The 23198-nt window shown below is 41.7% G+C and overlaps 1 protein-coding gene and 1 long non-coding RNA gene across 5 annotated transcripts in view; one reads left to right on the top strand and one right to left on the bottom strand.

Moving 5' to 3' along the window:
* Nucleotides 1-19607, bottom strand: part of wipi1 (WD repeat domain, phosphoinositide interacting 1) — a 33918-nt gene extending 14311 nt beyond the window's left edge. The window contains exons 1-3 of one of the 4 annotated variants that reach the window (XM_051386946.1): nucleotides 19255-19607; nucleotides 14805-14887; nucleotides 9159-9328 (exon numbers count right to left, since the gene is read on the bottom strand). In XM_051386946.1, coding sequence (XP_051242906.1) covers nucleotides 9159-9328; nucleotides 14805-14887; nucleotides 19255-19343 — 342 coding nt within the window. In that variant the 5' untranslated portion in view covers nucleotides 19344-19607. The remainder of the gene's footprint in view (nucleotides 1-9158; nucleotides 9329-14804; nucleotides 14888-19254) is intronic. The other 3 variants (XM_051386943.1, XM_051386945.1, XM_051386947.1) reach the window with 3 other exon arrangements.
* On the top strand, nucleotides 913-21888 carry LOC127355838 (uncharacterized). The gene is made up of 2 exons (XR_007881862.1): nucleotides 913-1020; nucleotides 20104-21888. It is a non-coding gene; the product is annotated as an uncharacterized LOC127355838 (long non-coding RNA).
* The last annotated feature ends 1310 nt before the right edge of the window (nucleotides 21889-23198 follow it).

The raw sequence follows: 23198 nt of genomic DNA, 5'->3' as shown, positions 1-23198 counted from the left end.
AACAGCTTAAAGAAAAGAAAGTGAAAGCCCAATCACCGTTCCCTGCCCAGCTGAAAATCCACCTGGAATCTTGCGTGAACCTTTACGACCCTTTCAGAGGCGGCCCCAACACTCATGAAGATGGGAATTAATGCCAAGGTGGATGAGCGGGAGGATCTCCAGAAGGAGCTGCTGCACAATCCCCTGGTCACAGCATCGGCATCAAACAGAGCGGGACTTTTACTGATGACCAACGCGGACATGCAGATTTTTGTTCGAGGTGAAAATTGAAGGCAAACAACTTTGAGAGGTAAATAGACTGATAATAAACTGCTAAATAGCACTGCCAATAGACCAGGCTTACAGGTTTCCTTGCTTGGTGCTTAGTCCAACTTGGCTGGTTTATATAAAAATTTTAAAAAAGTGAAAAATAACAGGGTTTCTCCCTCAGAGGATGAAGGGTATTTATTTATTTATTTTTATTTCACTCACAGGCAACTCTGTAGATAGTCGCAGTAGCACAAGTGTCTTCCCCCGGAGAGATTTTAGTCACAACTCTCCGTCTTTACAGAAGCTGGTTAGCAGGATGTTCGTGCAACCAGCTGGGTTTTTGGAAGTTAGTTCTCATTTGTTTATATACAAGTTCTTTCTGTTCATCATGTTCAAAGCTTGTTCATATCACAGTAACAGATGTGCAGTCATATGTTGTGTCTCAGGTACTTAACAGGTGCATTATGCTGAAACTGAGGTCTGGGTGGAAAACAGTAATTGAGGATAGGATGAACACTTTTGTTCATACATGAACAATTTGACCATAAGTACGTATAATGTCCATGGACTGAATCATCCCATTAAAAGGAAAAAAATATATAGTCAGTTGTGGTTCCTAAGTCTTAAGTGAACAGGGCCGAGCCTTCAGTTACCAAGCCTCTCCTGTGGAACCAGCTCCAGTTGTGGTTCGGGAGGCAGACACCCTCACCACATTCAAGAGTAGGCTTAAGACATTCCTCTTGATAAAGCTTATAGTTAGGGCTGGATCAGGTGAGTCCTGAACCATCCCTTAGTTATGCTGCTATAGGCCTAGACTATCGGGGATTTCCCATGGTGCACTGAGCTCCTCCCTTCTCTCTCTTTCTGCACTCATTCATGTTCCATTAATGCATGTTACTAACTCCACTTCTTCCCCGGAGTTCTTGTGCTCTCGTCTCGCAGGTTCTCATGGATCCTGGTGGAGCCTCCTGCCATGGTCCTGCTTGACTGCCATTGCCAATACTGTTGTTGCTGTGCACCTGTCTGTCTGTCTGTCTCTCGCTCTCTCTCTCTCTCGCTCTGCCTCTCTCGCTCTCTCTCACCCCAACTGGTCGAGACAGACGACCACCCACCAAGAGCCGGAGGATCTGTCCTAGGTTTCTGCCTTTTAACAGGCAGTTTTCCTTGCCCTTGTCGCCAAGTGCTTGCTCATGGTGGTACTGTTGGGTCTCTGTAATTAATGTTAAGAGTTCGGTCTAGACCTGCTCTATTTGAAAAGTGTCCTGAGATAACTTCTGTTATGAATTGGCGCTATACAAATAAAATTGAACTGAAAATGAATTGAATTTAAAAAATTGCATTGTTCAATTGCCTTATTACACGAAACCCATTTACCAGAAGGAGAACATAAAAAATTAAAAAGGGAATGGGTGAGTCAAGTATTCAATTCATTGTTTGGTAAAAAAAGGGGAGCTGCAATCTTAATTAACAGGACATTAGCCTTCACCTCTGAAAAAGTTATTCAGGATAAACTAGGGAGGTTTATTATGGATGTAGGTGCAATAGGAGAGGTGGAGATGTATATTTTGAACCTGTATGCCCCAAATGAACCAGACCAGGATTTCTTTAAGGAAATTGCAAATGTTATGCGGATAATGCTAAGGGCATCATGATAGTCAGGGGAGATTTCAATGCTGTACAGGATGGAAGGCTAGACAGAATGCCAGCAGGGGAGGGAGGACCCCAAACTATAAAAACCAAAACACTTAATAGTATGATTTCAGAATTAGGACTTATCGACCCTTGGAGATCTAGAAACCCTTCAGGAAAAGACTTTAGTTTTTTCTTTAATGTACATAACAGTTATTCCAGAATTGATTTCTTCTGTTTATCTCAACAGCCCATGTATAAAGTTGCCATATAGAATCAATAACTCTGAGTGATCATGCTCCTGTAACTTTAAATACAGATTTAGGCAAAGAAAATTTCTTCAGATACTGGAGACTGAATGTCTCGTTATTGACCCATACTGCGGCTACACAGGATTTAAAACCAAATTTAAAAGAATATTTCGAGACAAATGATAATGGAGAGGTGACCCCATCAATTTTATGGGGGGGAGCTAAAGCAGTTATAAGGGGAAAGATGATTCAAATTGCATCTAGATTAAAGAAAATACAACTGGAAGAACAAACTATTTAGAAAATAAAATAAAGCAGTTAGAATCAGAACACAAACCTACAGGAGCACATAATACTTTGTTAGAATTAAAAGAAAACAGGAAGGCTTTGGACAAGCTCCTCACATACAAAGCAGAGGGAGCCTTAAGATTTTCCATACCACGATATTATGAGATGGGGAACAGAGCAAGCCGCTTTCTAGCTTTTCAACTTCGTAAAATCCCAGGCTAGTCGTGTGGTTCCTAAGATTGTAAACCCTAGTTTCACACCCTAAAGAAATAGCAGATGCTTTTGCAACAATCGATGAAAAGCTATATGAAGAGACTTGATCAAAAACTAAAAATGACAATCCTGAGGCCTTTCTTTCCAGTCTGCATCTTCCCTCACTGTCAGAAGATGAAGCATTACAAATGATATCAGATATTACAGAAACTGAAATACGGGAAGCCATAAAAAAACTAAAAAACAACAAATCTCCAGGGACAGACAAACTCCCTGGGGAGTTTTATAAATGCTTCATAGATGACTTAGTACCTATACTAACTAAAGTTTTTAATTATGTTCTTGCTAGAGGAAACCCACCAAATACATGGTCGGAAGCTATTATATCTGTGATCCATAAGGGGGGTAAGGACCCGACATTTTGTGAAGGGTACATACCCATTAGTTTGCTATGTAACGACCAAAAGCTGCTAACCTATATCCTGGCGAAAAGAATGCAAAAAATTATAGCAAAATGTATTAATCCAGACCAGACAGGCTTCATCCCTGGCCGACAAGGAGCTTATAACATAAGAAGAACATTAAACATCATAACATGTGCCAAGAAAAATATGCAAAACTATATGCTTATTAGTTTTGATGCTCAGAAAGCTTTTGACACATAACGCAGGCTGTTATGGGGTTCCACCCCACATTTGTAGACTGGATAAGAGTCATATATACAAACCCAAAATCACATGTTAGAGTGAATGGATGCTGTTCAGATTTTGTTTTATCTTGAGAGGGGGGTTCGACAGGGTGACTGCCTCAGCCCTTTGCTTTTTGCTATAAATATAGAACATCTAGCTGCATTAATCAGATAGAATGATAGTATTAAAGGCATAAAAGATCAAGGTCAAATACAACACAAAATTTCTCTCTATGCAGATGACACACTGACATATATTAGTGATCCAGTTACCTCTGTCCCAGCATTAATGAGAAATTTGAAGGAATTCTCAGGCTATAAAATTAATCAATCAAAGTCAGAGGCATTAGGCAATGGCCTGCACATTTAGATAGAGATAGATAGGCAGATGGCTTGATACATAGATAGATAGATAGATAGATAGATAGATATAGATATAAATACTTTATTTATCCCCGAAGGGAAATTATAATGTTATAGCAGCTGATTAAGAGTCAATTATTATTAGAAAGTCTTATTGCAGTGGGGAGGAACAATTTTCTATATCGTTCCTCAGAGCAGCAGGGATGAATGAGTCTGTTGCTGAAGCTGCTCTTCAGCTTGTCCAGTGTTGTGTGGAGGGGGTGGGAGGGATTGTCCATGATTGCCAGCAGTTTTGCCAGCATCCTCTCCTCCACCACCTCGTCCAGGGTGACAAGCTTAGAGCCAACAACAGACTCTGCCTTCTTAATGAGTTTGTTCAGTCTGTTGGCGTCCTTTGCCTTGATGCCCGCACCCCAGGACACCGCAGCAAAGAAGATGGTGCTCGCCACAACAGACTGATAAAACATCTGCAACATCCTGTTGCAGACATTGAAAGACCTGAGCCTCCTCAGGAAGTAAAGCCGGCTCAGGCCCTTCTTGTAGATGGCCTCTGAGTTTGTGGACCAGTCCAGTTTGTTGTCCAGTGTGACACCCAAGTACTTATACACCGACACCATATCCACATCTGTCCCACTGATGCTGACAGGAGAGGGCAGGGGCTTGTTCCTCCTGAAGTCCACCACCATCTCCTTTGTCTTTGCCACATTCAGCTGCAGGTGGTTTTCCCACACCACTTCACAAAGCGATCAACCAGGTCCCTGTACTCAGCCTCCCCTCTGCCCTCCAGACACCCCACAATAGCCATGTCATCAGAGTATTTCTGCAGACACGACTGTGGTGAAGAGGAAGGGAGACAGTACAGTTCCCTGGGGGGCCCTGATGTTACTAATCAGACGGTCAGACACACAGTTCTTTAATCTCACAAACTGCGGTTTGCCAATCAGATAGTCATCGACCCATGTGATGAGGGGAGCACCCACCTGCATGTTCGCCAGTTTGGCCTTCAGCAGTCTGGGCTGGATGGTGTTGAAGATGCTGGAGAAGTCGAAGAACATGATGCGGACTGAGGTGTCAGGTCTGTCCAGGGAGGAAGAGGCCTGCAACAGGTAGATGATTGCATCATCAACCCCCACATGAGGCTGATATGCGAACTGCAGGGGGTCTTGCGATGGGCACACTAATGGTTTGAGGTGTGCCAAGACCAGTCTCTCCATGACCTTTATGATGTGAGAGGTCAGAGCCACCAGCCTGTAGTCCTCCAGTGTCACAGGACGTCCTTTTTTGGGTACTGGGACCAGCCAGGATGTTTTCCAGAGCACTGGCACTCTCTGAAGGTGTAGACCTAGGTTGAAGAGGTGCTGGAAAACTCCACAGAGCTGGCTGGAACATGCCTTTAGTACGCGAGGGCTGATGCGGTCTGGTCCAGCAGCTTTTCTCTGTTTGAGCCTCTCCAGCTCTCTCCTCACTTGGCTGACTGTGATATGAAGTCCAGTCTGGGGGGTGGGGGAAGTGGCAGGGTCTGTAGTGGGTGTCAGCAGTAGAGTGGGGGTTGGGGATGACGAGGTTGATACAGAGAGGTGTCTGCTGCAGGAGGTGGTAGGGGGCTGCGGGGGCTGTGGGAGTGTCCTGGGGTTGTTGCTCAGAGGGGTAGAGGGGCTGCCAGGGGTGGGGGAGCTGAAGTTAAACCTGTTGAAGAACTGGTTCAACTCGTTTGCTTGTTGTTGATTCCCTTCAGCTGCACCCCCACCTCTCCCCTGAAAGCCGGTGATCTCTCTCATCCCACTCCATACATCCCTGGTGTTGTTGTACTCCAGTTTTTTTACTCCCCCTGATGCTGTGTTTGAGCTCTCTTTGTACACGCTTGAGTTCTGCTCGTCCCCTGATCTAAAGACCCTCTTCTTCTCATTGAGAAGGGCCTTCAGGTGGCTGGTTACGCACGGTTTGTTGTTTGGGTAGCATCGGACCTCCTTGGAGGGGATGGAGTTGTCAATGCAGAACCTAATGTACTCAGAGACACAGTCAGTAAAGCCATCAATGTCCTCCCCGTGTAACTCATACAGAGCATCCCAGTCGGTGGCCTCCAGCGCTCCACGCAGTGTTTCTATGGCCTCAGGAGACCATTTCCTCACTGTCCTCACTGTGACTGGTTGTTTCTGGTTGTTTCCGTACAACGCAAATCACACAAAGGTGTTGCTCACCATGCCCCCACTGGCCAGGGGCTTGAATCGATTCAGAGGATTTAATGAATCGATATTGAATTGGGAAAAAATATATTGCAATGCATTGATGAATCGATATTTTTACCCACCCTTACCGCCGTTGTAACAGGTGCCATTCCAGAATATGAATATTCTAATCAGGGGTTTAGCTACTTGGGTATCATCATAACACCTAACACATCATAGCTGTACAAGGCCAACTATGGCAAACTGATGGGCGAAATAAAAAATGACCTCACAAGATGGGAAGTTCTCCCCTTATCCCTGATAGGACGAGTGGAAATGATACGAATGAACATATTACCAAGGCTGCTCTTTGTGTTCCAATCTCTACCCATAGAGGACCCCACCTCCACATTCAAAATAATCAATAATTGGCTATCTAAATGTATATGGCAAAACAGAAGACCCAGAATCAGATTGAAAAGATTGTTATGCACAAAAGAAAATGGAAGCCTTGATTTACCTAACCTGAAAAAATATTATTGGGCTGCTCAGCTTAGATCATTGGTTGCATGGATAACTCAAGACAACGATACTATATGGGTTGGGATGGAACAAAATGACTTGCCCCTAGACACAATTCCATTTATGAGTCAAGACACTTGGAAAATAAATAAAATTGATAATCAGTGGGTGAAAACCACTTTAAGAATATGGTCCAATGTGAAGAAGAAATTAAGACTCCCGGTGTCAATATCTAGAGCAATGAAAATTGCACAAAATACAGACTTTCTTCCATCTAAATTAGGAACAGGGTTCAAGAAATGGGAGCAGAATGGCTTAGTTATGTTGGACCAATTATTTGACGGAGGAGTCCTTATGTTCTATGAGCAGCTCAGACATAAATACAACCTTCCAGCCCATGGTTTTTTTAAATATCTCCAACTGAGACACTATTTACAGAAACACAAAGAATGGGACAAACTATGCACTTTACCTAATACCTCTAATATAGAGGGTATAGATATATTTCTTTAATTTAATTATTAAAGGGACTAATAAAAAGAAGATTATATCACACATATATAAGATACTTCAAGAAGAACTGATAACAGTTTAGATATGAAAAATGGGAACTGGAAATGAACACCATAATTCAAGATAACAGCTGGGAATTGTCATGCAGAGAGGGTCACAAAATTACAAATAGCCCTATCTGGAAGGAATTTGAATGGAAACCTAAGATGAGGTTCAGGACTCCTGTCGTCACATTAAGATTTGTGGATAACTCAAATCAGTGCTGGAGGGGCTGTGGCCTGGTGGGAGACCACACACATATATTCTGGGATTGTCCGAAACTGTTAAGATACTGGCTAAACATACAAAATAAAATAAAAAAATGTTTAAATGTAGATCTTCCCTTAGAACCATCTTGTTTTGTGTTAGGAATATTGCCAGAAGATCTAGAAAACAATCAGAAAGTATTGCTGAGAGTCCTTCTTCTAATTGCTAAGAAAATGATTACAATCTCCTGGCTGAGGCCGCAGCCCCCCACAGTAGCACAATGGAGAGAGAAGGCTAAGGATGTTTACTACATGGAAAATATAACCGCAAGGTTACACTTGAAAACAGATGTATTCCTGAATAAATGGTCCCCAATTAATATTTTATTGATTGATATGATTTTTGATTTGACTGATGTGGGTTTGTCTTCTCCCTGCCATTCAATTATGAATAATGTTTGTATACTGTATGTTCATCCTCTCACTCAGTGAATGAACATCACTGCCCACTTTCAAATATGGACTCTATCTGGACATTGTTAGGATGTCAAAATCCATGGACTACCTCTACCCCATTTTTACACCTGTGTTGTATCCTTGAACGTGTGAATGTATATGACTGCACCTGATAAAGGGAAATAAAAAGAAGTTCAAAAAAAAGAAAAAAGAAAGATGGACCAAAGGGCTTCAGAGTGTTACATAACTGTAACTGCTGATAACTTGCCTACACAAGTCTACAGTGTGCACTAACTCTGTGAGGGCACAGCGGTACGTTGAACTAAATACTAATGTCAGGCCAGATGCAATCACAGTATACACTATAACAGCGTAGTAAGTAACTTTAAGTATAGTAAGTAAAATAACTTTCCCAGGTCATCAAATACAGACACTGAGATGAGACTCAACAATCAACTATCTTGGCCCAAAAAATTTTGATACATGATATTATCGCGATAATCATGAAAATATACGTAATACTTTTAAAATGGCACTAAAACTCACTTAACCTTACATTTTAAGAAACATATTTATTGCATCACAGACAGAATCTCATCTTATTTTGGAATCTATACTGTTTCCACACATCCAGTTTAATGTTTTTTGTGGGGGATACAACGGGTGAGCCGAGCCTTCAGTCATGGTGACAGGATTAGGATTTTGGAATGACTAGAAAGATGCTGGCTCCCGCTTGTCCCTTTGTTTAAAAAAATAATCAGGAAATCAATCTAGGACTGTATGCTGGAGAGAAAAACAGCTTTGCGGCTGTGGCTCAGAGATAGAGTGGGTAGTCCACTAATCGGAAGGTTGACGGTTCGATTCGGCTCCTCTCGCTGCACGTGTAAGTGTCCTTGAGCAAGCTATACATGTAAGGATATTCACAGTCATCCTGATAATGGAAATTCTGTGCTTTTATTGTGATACACCATAATATCGTATGTCATCCCATCCCTAGTAACTATAGAGATGAAGTACACCGTTATCTGTATCTGCATCCATACTGGGCGTTGCTTAAAAACGGACATGGGTGGGACTTCCCTGAAGTTGTTCATTTTAGCCTAAAATTGCTGCAGGTTGATCAGAAGTTGCTATATTTATTAAAAAACTATCCACAGAAGGACCTCAGAATTGAGCTTCAGAGCAACTATCTACAGCAGTTTTGTGTTAATTATAAAACGGATATTGACACATCTTACTCTGATAATACTAAAACATTATTATTATTATCTGTACCAGATACTCGTTTCAGCCGAGTAATCGCTCAACCCAAGCTTACTAACTGCAATTTATGTAGTTACAGCACCTTAAACATACGCAGACATGTTGAATGGAGATGAGGTAGGTGTCTGCTGCTAACACTTTTACTGTAGCTCAAATCAAATCCAGAGTGCAAATGGTGGCAAGAAGGTTTAGAAGAGAGATGGGTAAATAAGATGATTCAGCAATATGGGATGCTATGACTCAGAGGTGTGATGAATCATATGGTTAGACCGTAATATTCAAAGGTTGTGGGTGTGAAAATAGTATAGCTCACCTGTCTGTTGAGCTTGACAGCCAGGATGTTGTTGGGATAGCTGTAGTTGCAGATCTCCGTCCCCTTCTTGAAGTGGTAGATGTTCATGCGCTGTGGCATGGCGGTGCTGACCACGACTACCAGACTGCTAGAGAAGAGACGCTCCACGATGTAGACATCTGGAGTCTCTGCTGGGGGAAAACAGGAAGCAGACAGACGGGCAGTGGTGAGGACACCACTTTAGGACACCCAGATACAGACATTAAAATACCAAAACCTTCCCTTGAAAGAGATACAGACACTGTAACCGCTTTAATTTCACACTATATTCTTTAACATAAATCACCATCTGTGGCTACACATTTTGACAAATAAAGGCAGGTCTCAATTAGAGGCCTGGTCTGGATTTGTAAAAGTTCTTTGGATAGATAAAACCTCTTAAAACCCACCGGGTTGCCCACTTGAGTGAGTTCTACGCTGCTTAGATAACCTACACAAATATAAATGTTAAAACATTTGTCAATATGGCCATGCTACACATTGGTCAGTAAGATTCTCCACAGCTCAATCCTCCAGCTCATTTTACAGAAACCATGAGCACCAAAGTGTTAAATGATCAAATGAGTGATACCTTATTCTTTTGTTATTCAATTGAAGTAATATTCATACTGCTGATAGTAATTCCCATCTTTGCTGAACAAGAGTTTTGTGCAAAAGGAATTAAAGGCCTGTTCCAGATAAAGGCTTGTTGGGTTCAGTGATTGAAGCAAATACAACTTTAACTTACAACTTACAAAATTAATTCAAGTTTTACAGTATACTAAATCAAATAAACTGCGTTGTATGTAGAGCCTGACCAATATCAGCACACAGGCATGGGACGATTTTAAGTCACAGTTATCCTGGCTAAATTAACCTGATTATTGATATTACCATGATACTCATCAAGATATACTTAAAACTCATAAAATGGCACTCAAGTCAGACAGCTTCTTTAAGTCACTCGTGAGGATATCCACGATGATCACAATAATGGAAATTCACCATAATAATGGTAATGTTTTTTATTGCGATATCATTCCATCCCTATCAGCAGGCTAATGTTATCAACTGTTTTAAGCTTACCAAAGAGCAGTGCCTGAAATGGGCAAACACTCACCTGTACTGAGTACCGGCACTTCTTACTGAGCGCTATCTCTAGTGAGCGTGGCCATAACCACTACTGGTGTCACCAAGGTCTGGACCTCAGTATTTGTCCGAGTGGTAAACAATAAAAGTTGTGAAATAATTGCCAAAAATAACTACTTTGATACTTTGATGCAAGCCCCCTCGCCACTCAGCAAGTTCAGCTTCTGCATGGCCGCTGTACTTCTAAAACCCTGCGTACAACAATGCAGGCGAGTAACTGTGTCTCCATGTAAATACAGCTAGCTTAATGCTAAGAAAACAGCACTGAAAATGAAAAAGAATTAGGGTTAATAAGGAACAATGCCATGATATATATGCTCCACAACGTGAAACTCTCCCAGCTAATCTCCACATGTCAGGTTGACTTAACCAGACCACGTCAGACAGCACACCAGACTGGACCTGACACTGCAGACTATAGACCAAAACACAGCTGTTCTGGGAAATCTCTCTTCTTCTTCGCTGCCGTGGGAAGCTCCTGCCAAAAGCCACGAGCACTGTGTAATTACAGTAAGTTGGGCCTTGTCTTCCAGTCACGGAAACCCTAAATTGACCCAGTGAGTACTGTGATGTGGAGACAGGCAAGCTTCCCTGAGGTCGCCTTGCAGAGATAATCACCGCCTCTGTTTACAGGCACAGAGAATTCTCTTCCCTCCGTTATTCACTGTGGGCCAACACACATACATCATAATTATGTTGAGCTCATATTGTGATGAGGTTGTATATTTAGCAGGAACCTGGTTCAAATGTCTTGCTTCCGCCCACATTTAACTGGAGGCTAAGGTTGTGTTTCCATCATGTTGTGGGAATGTTACGCACATGTGCAAAAGTTGGCAAGAAAATGCAGATAAGTATTTCAGCTCACTGGAGGTAAGAATATATTCTAAAAAAAAAGTTTTTCTTGACAGCCCTTGCTGACAAACACTCATATAATATACCAGTTAGGTCTAATATTGACACCATTATCACATTTTTCTGCCTCTTAAAAGGCAGTTTTTCCTTGCCCCCGTCGCCAAGGTCTTGCTCATAGTAGTACTGTTGGGTGTCTGTAAATGTTATAAGGAGTTCGTTCTAGACCTGCTCTATTTGAAAAGTTATGTTCATAACTTCTGTTATGAATTGGCGCTATACAAATAAAACTGATTTGAATTGAATTTAAACCGAGTTTTATTCCTCCTTGTTTTATGATGCAGCTACCAGGACATTTGGTCATTTTAATCAATTTCCAGGTGTTTCCATGACTGGAAAACTAGGCTCTAAATTTCCAGGTTTTCCAGGACATGTGGGAACCCTGTTCCCACCTAACAAAGTCAGGTTGCTATTTAGCATGAGCCAACATGCACAATAGCAACACCCTGATTCTGTTTGACCTGAATGGAACAGAACCTGTGTTTATCCTACTATTTCAGGTCAAAATGGCTGCTGTGAAAAAGGTCTATTGCCTGCAAAGATTACATTGAATATTTGATACCAAATTCACTACTTTTTAGTTTTCTTTTTCCTCACAACACTATGGGTATTTTTGATGTCAAGAAAAACTGTTATCTAGTATAAGTATAGAGATAATTTATTTCCTTTGTGTCAGCAGTTAGCTACTGTTGTGCAGTACAAGACTGAGGGGGAATGAACAGTTGAAACTCGTAGCAGGAGACAGACCTAAGCAGAAACAGCCAATAAAAGAATGAAGAACAGACAGATTGCACACTGTGGATAAATGTAACTCAGTGTTTCTTTTAGGGAAACCTGAGGAGACGCGACATGGCCAAACATGTGAGCTCATCAGCAGCAGACGGCTCAGTCTGGAACAGACTGACTAACAAAACAGCTCAGTTTACACGGATGCTTTCATCCTGTTTGTCCCGTAATGAATGAAACTCCACCAGGGACACATGGATGCTGGAGTTCATGCTGCATCATAAAGTGGGACAGATTACGAGATAAGCTCAGTAAATTGTCGGTCAAATATAATCATATAACACATCATATGTGTGCGCAATATAAACATTTCCATTTTGTTCATTATCATTGTTCTACTTATTGCTGATGGTGATAATCAAATTATTGTTATTATTAGTATTATTGTTGCTATATTACATGGTTATTATTATTATATAAAACTAGGGATGCTCGATATTGGCTTTTCTGCCGATATCCGATATTCCGATATTGTCCAACTCTCAATTTGCGATACCGATATCAGCCGATGGATGCATTCATAAATGCAACATGGCTTTCCAAATGTAAACACTGTCTGTGCAAAATAAGAGAACTTCAACTTCCATTGTATTAATACTGAAAAGAGCGCTAACGCTAATCGCCAGCTAAGCGCTAGCTTTGGTTAATGTGTTTGTGTTAATATTAAAATCATTCAGCTTTAAATTGTTTGCTTGTTAGCCACGGTTAGCAACCAACCAGTCTAGCGTGTAGTTGTTGTTGTTATACGTCATCTAGCGTGCGCCGGTAAACATCCCATGCTGCGTTCATGCAGGCTCGGAAATGCTGAAGCCTACAGAACAAACATCGGTTATAAAAACCTGATACCGATAATTCCCGATATTAAATTTTTTTGTGAATATCGGCCGATAATATCGGAGGGCCGATATCCCTATATAAAACATATTACTATTATCCCACACTTACAATACAAAACAAATATGTACCCGTTCTAACTGCAGTAACTGCATTACGTCACTGTTATATATGAATTTCCTCTTCTTTTTGTGTTTCATAATACCAGTCAAAGGTTTGGACACACCTTCTCATTTAATGGTTTTTCTTTATTTCCATGACTATTTACATTGTAGATTCTCACTGAAGGCATCAAAACTATGAATGAACACATATGGAATTATGTAGTAAACAAAAAAGTGTGAAGTAACTATTTTAAAACATGTTTTATATTTTAGATTCTTCAAAGTAGCCACCCTTTGCTTTGATTACTGCTTTGCACACTCTTGGCATTCTGTCGATGAGCTTCATGGGGTAGTCACCTGAAATGGTTTTCCAACAGTCATGAAAGAGTTCCCAGAGATGCTGAGAACTTGTTGGCCCTTTTGCCTTCACTCTGCGGTCCATCTCATCCCAAATCATCTCGATTGGGTTTAGGTCAGGTGACTGTGGAGGCCAGATTCTGGCGCACTGGTGAGCCCTTACACGCTTGGAGGTGTTTGGGGTCATTGTCCTGTTGAAAAATAAATGATGGTCCAACTAAATGCAAACCGGATGGGATGGCATGATGCTGCAGGATGCTGTGGTAGCCATGCTGGTTCAGTGTGCCCTCAATTTTGAATAAATCCCCAACAGTGTGTTACCAGCAAAGCATCCCCACACCATCACACCTCCTCCTCCATGCTTCAAGGTGGGAACCATGCATGTAGAGACCATCCGTTCACCCTTTCTACGTCGCACAAAGACATGGCGGGGGAACCAAAGATCTCAAATTTGGACTCATCAGACCAAAGCACAGATTTCCACTGGTCTAATGTCCTAATGTATCTCTTGTGTTTCTTGGCCCAAACAAATCTCTTCTGCTTGTTGCTTTTCCTTAGTAGTGGTTTTTTCAGCTATTTGACCATAAGGCCTGATTCACAGTCCTCTGAACAGTTGATGTAGAGATGTGTCTGCTACTAGAACTCTGTGTGGCATTATTCTGGGCTCTAATCTGAGGTGCTGTTAACTTGATTTCTGAGGCTGGTGACTCGGATGAACTTATCCTCGAGCAGAGGTGACTCTTGGTTTCCTTTCCTGGGGTGATCCTCATGTGGCCAGTTTCGTTGTAGGCTTGATGGTTTTTGCGACTGCACTTGGGGACACATTCAAAGTTTTTGCAATTTTCTGGACTGACTGACCTTCAGTTCTTAAAGTATTGATGGACTGTCGTTTCTCTTTACTTAGCTGATTGGTTCTTGCCATAATATGAATTCTAACAGTTGTCAAATAGGGCTGTCAGCTGTGTACCAACCTGACTTCTGCACAACCAACTGTGGTCCCAACCCCATTAGAAGGCAGAAATTCCACAAATGAACCCTGAAAGGCAACCTGTGAAGTGAAACCATTTGGTGACTACATCATGAAGCTATTGAGAGAAGGCCACGGGTTTGCATCGCTGTCAACAAAGCAAAGGGTGGCTACTTTGAGGAATCTAAAATATGAAATATTTAGAGTTATTTCACACTTTTCTATTTACTACATAATTCCATATGTGTTCATTCATAGTTTTGATGCCTTCAGTGAGAATCTACAATGTAGTCATGAAAATAAAGAAAAACCATTAAATGAGAAGGTGTGTCCAAACTTTTGACTGGTAGTGTATGTACCGCGTTATGTTCAATTTTTTTACTTTTTATTTGTTTTCTTGTTTTTGTGTATTTTATTCCTGTTTAGCATTGTATCTGTACAGTCACTATTGTTTAACATTTGTTTTTGCACAAAAAAACAAACAAAACCTTTTACACTGAAATGTGGTTGCTCCATACTGACCACTCTCATGGATACAGTCCAGTTTTTCCACCATGGTCAAAGAGAACAGCTTGTAGCCAGTCTTTGTTCCCAAAGCCAGGGACCTGCAACACACGCACGCACGCGCGCACACACACATATACACACACACACACACACACACACACACACACACACACCATCAGTACAACTAGAAAGCATCTGTAGGCGTGTTCACTTCCACACCATCATCACACTGTCCTCCCTGGCCTTCCTATAGCAAACGCCCTAGGGGTGTAATGTGTCATGTATAGATGTGTTCTTGTGGGAACAAGGGGATCAGAGGTAACACAACTCTATATGCTGAGGAAAACCATGGTACGTAGTTGAAAGCTACAAGTACAGTTAGCAGACAGACTTTACAGCCCCCCCTCCAGTCAGAAATCAGTGTTTCTCTTCTTGTCCCTACAGTGTGCTGTGTGAATGCTGTCTGTGCAGGGTTTGACTCTAGAAGGATGTTTTCACATTCATCTGCTGAAAGTGGAAAGTTTCTCTGTGCTCATTGAAAAACTGATTTTAAGGGGCGGGGCCTACCAGCAGGATGTATGACATCACAAATAGTTTGGAAGTCAGTCCTGGTCCAGTATGGAACTTGTACAGTGTGATGTAGAAACCTTGAAGCCACCAGTGCACATCCACTGAGAATGGACTTTACAGTGAAGGAGGGCACATCTTGAGGGGAGAGTTTAATGAAACACACTATAGAGTTGCATTCTGGGAACAATCCTGTGTCTTTGGACCTTGATCCATACAAGAGGATACAGGATATCTAATCCACTGCTGCACAGATTTTGACCATTCAGTACACCTTTGAGAGTTTTTACTGAAGCTACAGTTTGAGGCCAAAAACGGACTTTCAAATTCAACTAAAAGTGTTTTTGAGCAGAAGAGCACATGAAACCCTGAAAAAAGCCATTCTACATTGTCATTATTTTCCCTAATTTGAATAATAAATACACAACACCGTATCTGGAGTCAGTGTTTGGTTTGTCCGTTTTGGGCTACTGTAGAAACATGGCGATTCAACATGGCGGAAGAGTAGATAAAAATGGCTCATTCTAAGGTAACACAGTTCATATTTTAGGTGATTGTACACTAATGAAAACACACTTATGAATATTATATTCCATTTCTGACAATAGATCCTCCTAAATGTAACATACCTGACCTTTAAGGTAACACTGTTACTGTTTAATGTCATAAAAAATTATGAGGAGTGGGGATTAAATAGGGGCCCAGAAGGACATTTCTGCCTGGAGGCCTCAAACAAGTTGCTGGAAGCAAGCATTCTACACTCTTTCTTGAAAGCAGGAAAAAAAGAGGAGGCAGGATATGGTGTGACTGGGCGACATCTGGGTTGGCGTGGTGTGAAGGGATCACAAGGGGAAACAATCTGAGGGAGGCATGATGTGATAGGAGGGACATGAATAGGCCTTTTCCACCAGCAGGGAACCGGCTCCGTTCTGGTTCATGTACCTAGTTCTGAACCGTTCGTAGCATTTTGACCAAAAATAAATTGATTCGGAACCTGCAAAATGCTTCCCAGCTGGAACCCAAAAAATAGCAGGTTTTCCTTGGGAACCAAAGTGGGCATGTCACATTCAACAGGTCATAGTGCACTGGGCAACACCCGCTATTGATGATGCATCTTACACAATGGTTGCACTAAAAACTGGTGGAAACTGTTGGTGGTTGAACAGTTCAAAATTGGATCTGCAAACCGTAACAAAGCCGGTTCCATGCAATGTGGCATTAAGTGACATGGGTGACATGGTTTTACAAAACATGTAGTAACATGACATGACATGACATAACTTCAAATATATAGTCTTCTACTATGTGTTTGCTGTGAAAGTAGAACAAGGAAAACACATCAGTACAACAAAACTGAGCTGGAAATGTAAGAAAACTGAAATGCAGTGGATGACTCCTCTATCATTTCTAATTTAAAAACTTGGGACACATTAAACTGTTCATTAAGAAAAGGACCTTGGTGGTTAACACGTGAGAAAGGACAGAATAACATATGCTCAAGATGAGACATTACTTCCCTGTTGTCACAGCCCTCAGGACCACTCATTAAATGTTCATTCGATCTCTTGTCAAACAAGTTAATCAACTTCCTGCCTCTCACCTGTTCATATTCAACCCGTATGTGCCCACTCTACTAACACTGTAGTCAGTTTAAAGCAGACGGTTTAACGGTTTTAGTTTGAGAGATCAGTTATTTTTTTTATGTTCCACCTGTGTCTTCATTCCCCACTGGGACTTCTGTACATTCCTGTCCTGTCTCATCCTGTTTATGAGCAGGAGGAAGACCCTGCCAGTGAAACAGCAGATTTTCACTCAGAACAAACTGACTGTGTGACACAATGCAGCTTTCTTCTCCCATCTTCTCCCAATTGTTGAATTAAGAGTTGATTGCAAAGAGGAAATTATAAAATCATTCAGAGAGAAGGAGTAATTATCTGAATACTCACAGCTGTTTGTTACACAATATACCGCTCTTATCTGGGATTACTCAGCACTCACAGGCAGGTCTGTGTGTGACATACTGCTTATTGTGCAAAGAGTGGAGCTTAGTAAACATAAAGCTACTTTCTTTACTTATGTTTTTACTATTGCTTAAAGGACCATTGTGTATCATAATCTATTTAATGGTCGGTCCCACCAGTTTTACAGTACCTGTAGAATATGACACGCCCACTTCAGTTTGCATTATAGGTCAAGGTTAGATAAGAAAAATATGCTATGTCAAAATGTTATAAAGGGTTCAAAACTAGGTTTGCAAACCAGATCAGGGGTGGTTTCTTTTTGGTGAAAAAGGCCAGACAGTGTAATATTCTAGGCAATATGAGTTACACCCTAGAATTAGAGAAACTGGTGGACACCGCGCTTGAGCAAGGCATCACCATACTGATCCAGTGAAGCTGCTGTTACAGGCCATCAACAAAGGATACTGTGGTTACACTGGCCAGCTCCCAGATTGGCTGTGATTTAAAGGCCTATTCCGTTCTTGTGGACTCTTGGAGGATTAGCCAATGAGCTAAAAGAGATCCAAATCAATCAATTAATTAATTAATTTAACTGCTACTCCAGTAACCCTTTCCATATAAATTCCATAAAAGTAGGGGACTTGGGAGAGGCCCTAGTTGGAGTAAAAAAGTTTGGGGTATTTAGCCCATAGACTATAAATTGTGATGACTTCACAGATTTTTAAAGTGCTTTTTTCTGCTAGAGAGGTGTTTTACAAATATAAAATCTCCATGGATCATAACTATATAATATATAATACGCTGGCGGGCCTTTTCCACCAACCAGGAACCAGTTCCATTCCAGTTTGTGGACCTAGTTTTGAATCATTCATAGAATTTTGACCAAAAATAAACTGATTAGGAACTTGACCAGCTGGAACCAAAAAAATAGCAGGTTTTCCTTGACCTGAATTGCAAACTGAAGTGGGCGTGTCATATTCTGCAGGTGGCTGTGCATATGTTGATAAAATGGTTCTGCTCAAAACTAGCGAGAATGTTTCACTGCAATACCATAGGTGGGCACAACTGGCAAAAAGCTTGAGTGGTGCCGCCCTATCTGGTTATATATCTGTGGTCAAGCTCCACAAATGCTAGGTTTTTTAATTTCCCATAATGCAACTTCCACAGCTTCTTTTGTTAGGATGGTAGAGTCTCATTCGCAGGTCGTCATATACTGATGCTAGGAATGAGACTCACCAATCAACTTTATCTTTCTTGGCTCTGACTGTTTTTTTTTTTATTGAGGCCCGGTGGATTCTCGCAGATGCCGTTAGGAGCACTTGGAGGATCCAGAGGAACCAGATTTTTTCAATTCAATTTTATTTGCATAGCACCAATTCATAACAGAAGTTATCTCAGGACACCTTTCAAATAGAGCAGGTCTAGACCGAACTCCTTATAACATCATTTACAGAGACCCAACAGTACCACCATGAGCACAGATTATCTGTCTCATGTACTACTGTCAGGATATAGTGAAGTTTCAGCAAATAGTAATATTATAAAAAAATTACCTACTGCAGCTTTAAAAGTTTGTAGCCTCCGATTTTTTTCTTCAGCTTTATTTATCATTTATGTCCAAAACATACATAGCAGCAGTGCAGTGAGTTTGTAGCCTCCGAGCCTAAGCCAAGATAACCCTGGTGACATCACTATGACATCATCATTACTATTATTATCATTATTTAAGCTTCTCCAGAGAGACAGAAAATATAAGGTCTAAAAAAAAACATGTACATGTACCCCCCCCCCACACACACACACACTGATTCTGACATGTTGACTGGTGGAGCTGAATAAACGCATCTTTTGAGGTATGCATTTGTCCAATTTCAGGGAGAAGTCGAGCAGGATGAGTGTTTTCTCTCATCCCGCTCGTTATCTGCCCGCTTGCTTACGTGGAGTCTTGGTTGAAAGAGGCGCAGCCAAACCGGAGTCCGGGTCCGTCCGGTCCGCCAGGCCCGCCAGCAGCTTCTCCGCTCTCCATCCCGATTCCCAGCGACCTCCTTCCCTCCCTCCGCCCTGGATTGGAGGCCTGGGATCGGCTGCACCTCTTCGCTCGATGTCGGCGGAAGACGGCTCCAATTTGGGAGAAATGTGGACCGGCGGGTGCGTCGGTGAGCGCGCGAGGCAGAGCCGGCGGGTTTCTCTGCTGGAGGTGGACTCAAACTGTGTCTGAGTCGGGTTGTTGCAGAGGTCGGTTACCCAGACCCTGGAGGAAAAGAAAGGGGAAACAGAAGCAAAACAAGAACAGCTGACCGCGCTACGTCACATTTCCCCCTCTTACGATTGGCTGGTAGTGAAACCATGCTGTCGCTGCTTTCTATTTTGATTGGTCAGGCGTGCAATAGTGTGTTTTTATTGGCTGGCGGGGCGGAGTGGGCTTTGTTTGTGTCCGTCCTTTCATGCGATGACCACGGAGAACAAAATACGGTTAAATTCCGTTAAAAAAATACAATTTAATGTTTTCGTAGGCCTATTTGTTTTCAAAATACAGCAAGTTTCTGGTAAGACGTGATTGTATTTAGCAGTTTTTAAAATTCGTACACGTAGCCTTTTGTTTGAATAATGTGAGCTTCCAGAGTTGAACTGGTGGTTGTTAGACATTCTGAACTAAATGAACCGTGAAGGAAGCTGTATGAGTGGTGGCTAACTGTACATGCCAAATTCATCAGAAGATCCTATTTATCCCACAAAATGTCTTCTTTATGTGAATCGTGTGCGCATATTAGTTAGAGCTGGATCAGGTGAGTCCTGAACCATCCCTTAGTTATGCTGCTATAGGCCTAGACTATCGGGGGATTTCCCATGGTGCACTGAGCTCCTCTCTTCCTCTCTCTTTCTGCACTCATTCATGTCCCATTAATGCATGTTACTAACTTCACTTCTTCCCCGGAGTTCTTGTGCTTTCTCGTCTCGCAGGTTCTCATGGATCCTGGTGGAGCCTCCTGCCATGGTCCAGTGTTAATTCTGACAGCAAATTCTGATTTAGTCTCAGTCTTAGTCTTTTGAATAACACACCATTTAGTTTTAGTCATATTTTAGTCATCTGAAATCTTTTAGTATTAGTATTAGTTTTAGTCGACTAAATATCATAAGAGTTTTAGTCTTAGTCTAGTCTTAAGTCTTTTAGTCTTAGTCTAGTTTTAGTAGACCAAATATTAGCAGATTTTAGTCGACTAAATCACGGTGGTTTATCTGATAAAATAAATGTATATGTATGCTAACCTTCACATGTATTTCTGGATGAATCGTCTGTAAATGTTACTTCAAGTTGGTGGTGTTTTTACACACGGTTTACGGACGGTCTTGTTGTCCTTGTTGTCATTTGAGAAGTAGAGGTGGGCGATATATATCGTTTGCGATAATATCGTCATTGTTGTTTTGACGATGTGCAAATTTCCATTATCGAGTATTTAAATTACTTCGCCAAAAATATTGAAACACACGCAGAAACTCCTCACATCCATTAATACATGGTGCAGCAACGCTCTCTACAGCATGGCAGGATTCAGTCACACAACTAGTGGGCCTACGTGATCACATAACGTGATCACGTGACCTCTCGCTAGCATCCTCCTTGCAACAGTTTAGCAGCGCATTGTGATGTTAGAGAGAAAATACAAGCACCTGCAGTCCCTGAAGCTACCGGTACTTCAGATGATTTAGTACCGAGGCGTGGGTCTACCTCTCTGGCATGGAAATGGTTTAGTTTCGTAAAGACATTTTTAGCGCAGCGCTCAGAGCACTTCAAGTTGAAATCTGTTCAACTTCTAACACCGCTGGGCGCTCAGAAAATGAGTTTTTGAGCTCTTAGCGCTAAAAACGCGTTTGCTGGACACAAGCCCTAACTCAGACAATTCCAATCACATTTTAAAGGATATCGACTGATTATCGTTATCGCCAAAATCCCCAAAAATAACGAGATATTATTTTTCGCCCATACCGCCCACCCCTAATGTGAAGTGTGACCAGATGTCAATTCTTCGTTTTCGTCCTAGACCCAGCTCTGACATTTCTGTTGTTCATGAGACATGCCATTGCCGTCGGACCGGGTGCACTGCAAAACGTTAGCGTGTTGCTAACAAGCGAAGTCAACTGAAATCAGCCAAAGCTGTGTAACTAAGACTGTGCAACTAAACACAACTAAATATAATGTAAACAACTGAACTGTTGTGAAAACGTCCTTGAAACTGTGCGAAGTTCTGCAAACTCGTCTTTGTTCTCCTCCTGTGTAACTGCTGCTGCGTTTGTTTAGCTGTTGCGCCTGCATTTGCCGCAGGCAAAGCATGCTGCTTCTGTATAGATCGACCTACCCTCAAAGACTCGCTCTGATTGGATTTCTTCCCAACTTGTCCCACAAGAAGAGTAGTTCTGATTGGATCTCTTCTCCATTCGTCCCTCCCTAACATTTTCGTCTCACTTTTATTCGTTGACTAAAGTGTCAGTTATATTTCGTCATCATCAAAAGTGTCCTGAGATAACTTCTGTTATGAATTGCCGCTATACAAATAAAACTGAATTGAATTGAATCGAATCTTCTTCATGTTCATCATCATCATCATCATCATCATCACCACCATCAGTCACTACTATTAGTGTAGTTGTTGCTACTGTTGTTGCTGTGCACCTTTGTCTCTGTCTTTCTGTCTTTACCCCCCCTCTCTCTCTCTCTCTCTCACCCCAACTGGTCGAGGCAGACAACCACCCACCTAGAGCTGAAGGGTCTGTCCTAGGTTTCTGCCTCTTAAAAGGTCATGGTGGTACTGTTGGGTCTCTGTAAATGTTATAAGGAGTTTGGTCTAGACCTGCTCTATTAGATAAGTGTCCTGAGATAACTTCTGTTATGAGTTGGCGTTATACAAATAAATTGAAATTGAATATCAGCTTATACGCACGAAAGCGGTAAATGCATGACTTCTCAGTGAAGTTCTGAACGTGTTTGTCTGCCAAAGAATTAAACTTACTTAAACTTTTTCACAATAAAGCGACTGCTATGACTAGTATAATTAAATATAAATGATTTTTTATGTTTTTATTTGTATTGTGTTGAAGAAGTATGGCAGGTATCCAATCCAAAAATCCAGAGGACATATAGGCTTAAGTGTGAGCAGTTATATCCCCAAAGCCAAAACATTTTTTGACAATGCTCCTGTGACCCCCTAGTCCAACATCAAACCCTGGAGATGGCACTGGTAATGTTTTGTATAGCGAACATGCTTTGGTGTACTCCTCCCTGCCCACAAAGTGGTCCAGGTTTACCTCCAATACCATAGTACTGTCCACCCTTAGAATCTGGGCCCAGTTCCAAAATCATTACAAATTCACCTCTCCCTCCCCCCTAAGCCCTATTTGTAAGAATAATTTATTTCCAGCCTCCTCTCTCGACTTAACATTTACTCAGTGGGGCAAGAAGCAGCTTTCCTGTTTTAAAAGCTTGTACTGTAAAGAAGGGTTCGATAGTTTTGATAATATAAGCCAGAAATATGATCTTTCACTGCATCAAAGCACTGTTCCCTTCTTTCCCGGTCCTCCCTACTGAGGCAGCATGGGAAGAAATGACCCTCCTCTGTCCTAAAAAGGGACTGATATCACGGTTATATTCTCAACTAATGTCTCTGGAAAACCATGACCTTTCAAAAATTAAGAACGGGTGGGAAGGCGAGTTGATGGTTGAGTTGTCGGACAGACACTGGGAGGATGCACTACAGAGGATTAACTCATCCTCATCCTGTGCACGCTTGGGGCTCATTCAGTTTAAAGTAGTGCATAGGGCTCATTTCAGTAGGGCTAGGTTAGCAGATATATATCCAGGAACGGACGGGAGTTGTAATAGATGCTC

This window comes from Dicentrarchus labrax, unplaced genomic scaffold (genome assembly GCF_905237075.1).
Source record: "Dicentrarchus labrax unplaced genomic scaffold, dlabrax2021, whole genome shotgun sequence".
Taxonomy (NCBI): domain Eukaryota; kingdom Metazoa; phylum Chordata; class Actinopteri; family Moronidae; genus Dicentrarchus; species Dicentrarchus labrax.
This window is presented reverse-complemented; position numbering and strand designations above follow the sequence as displayed.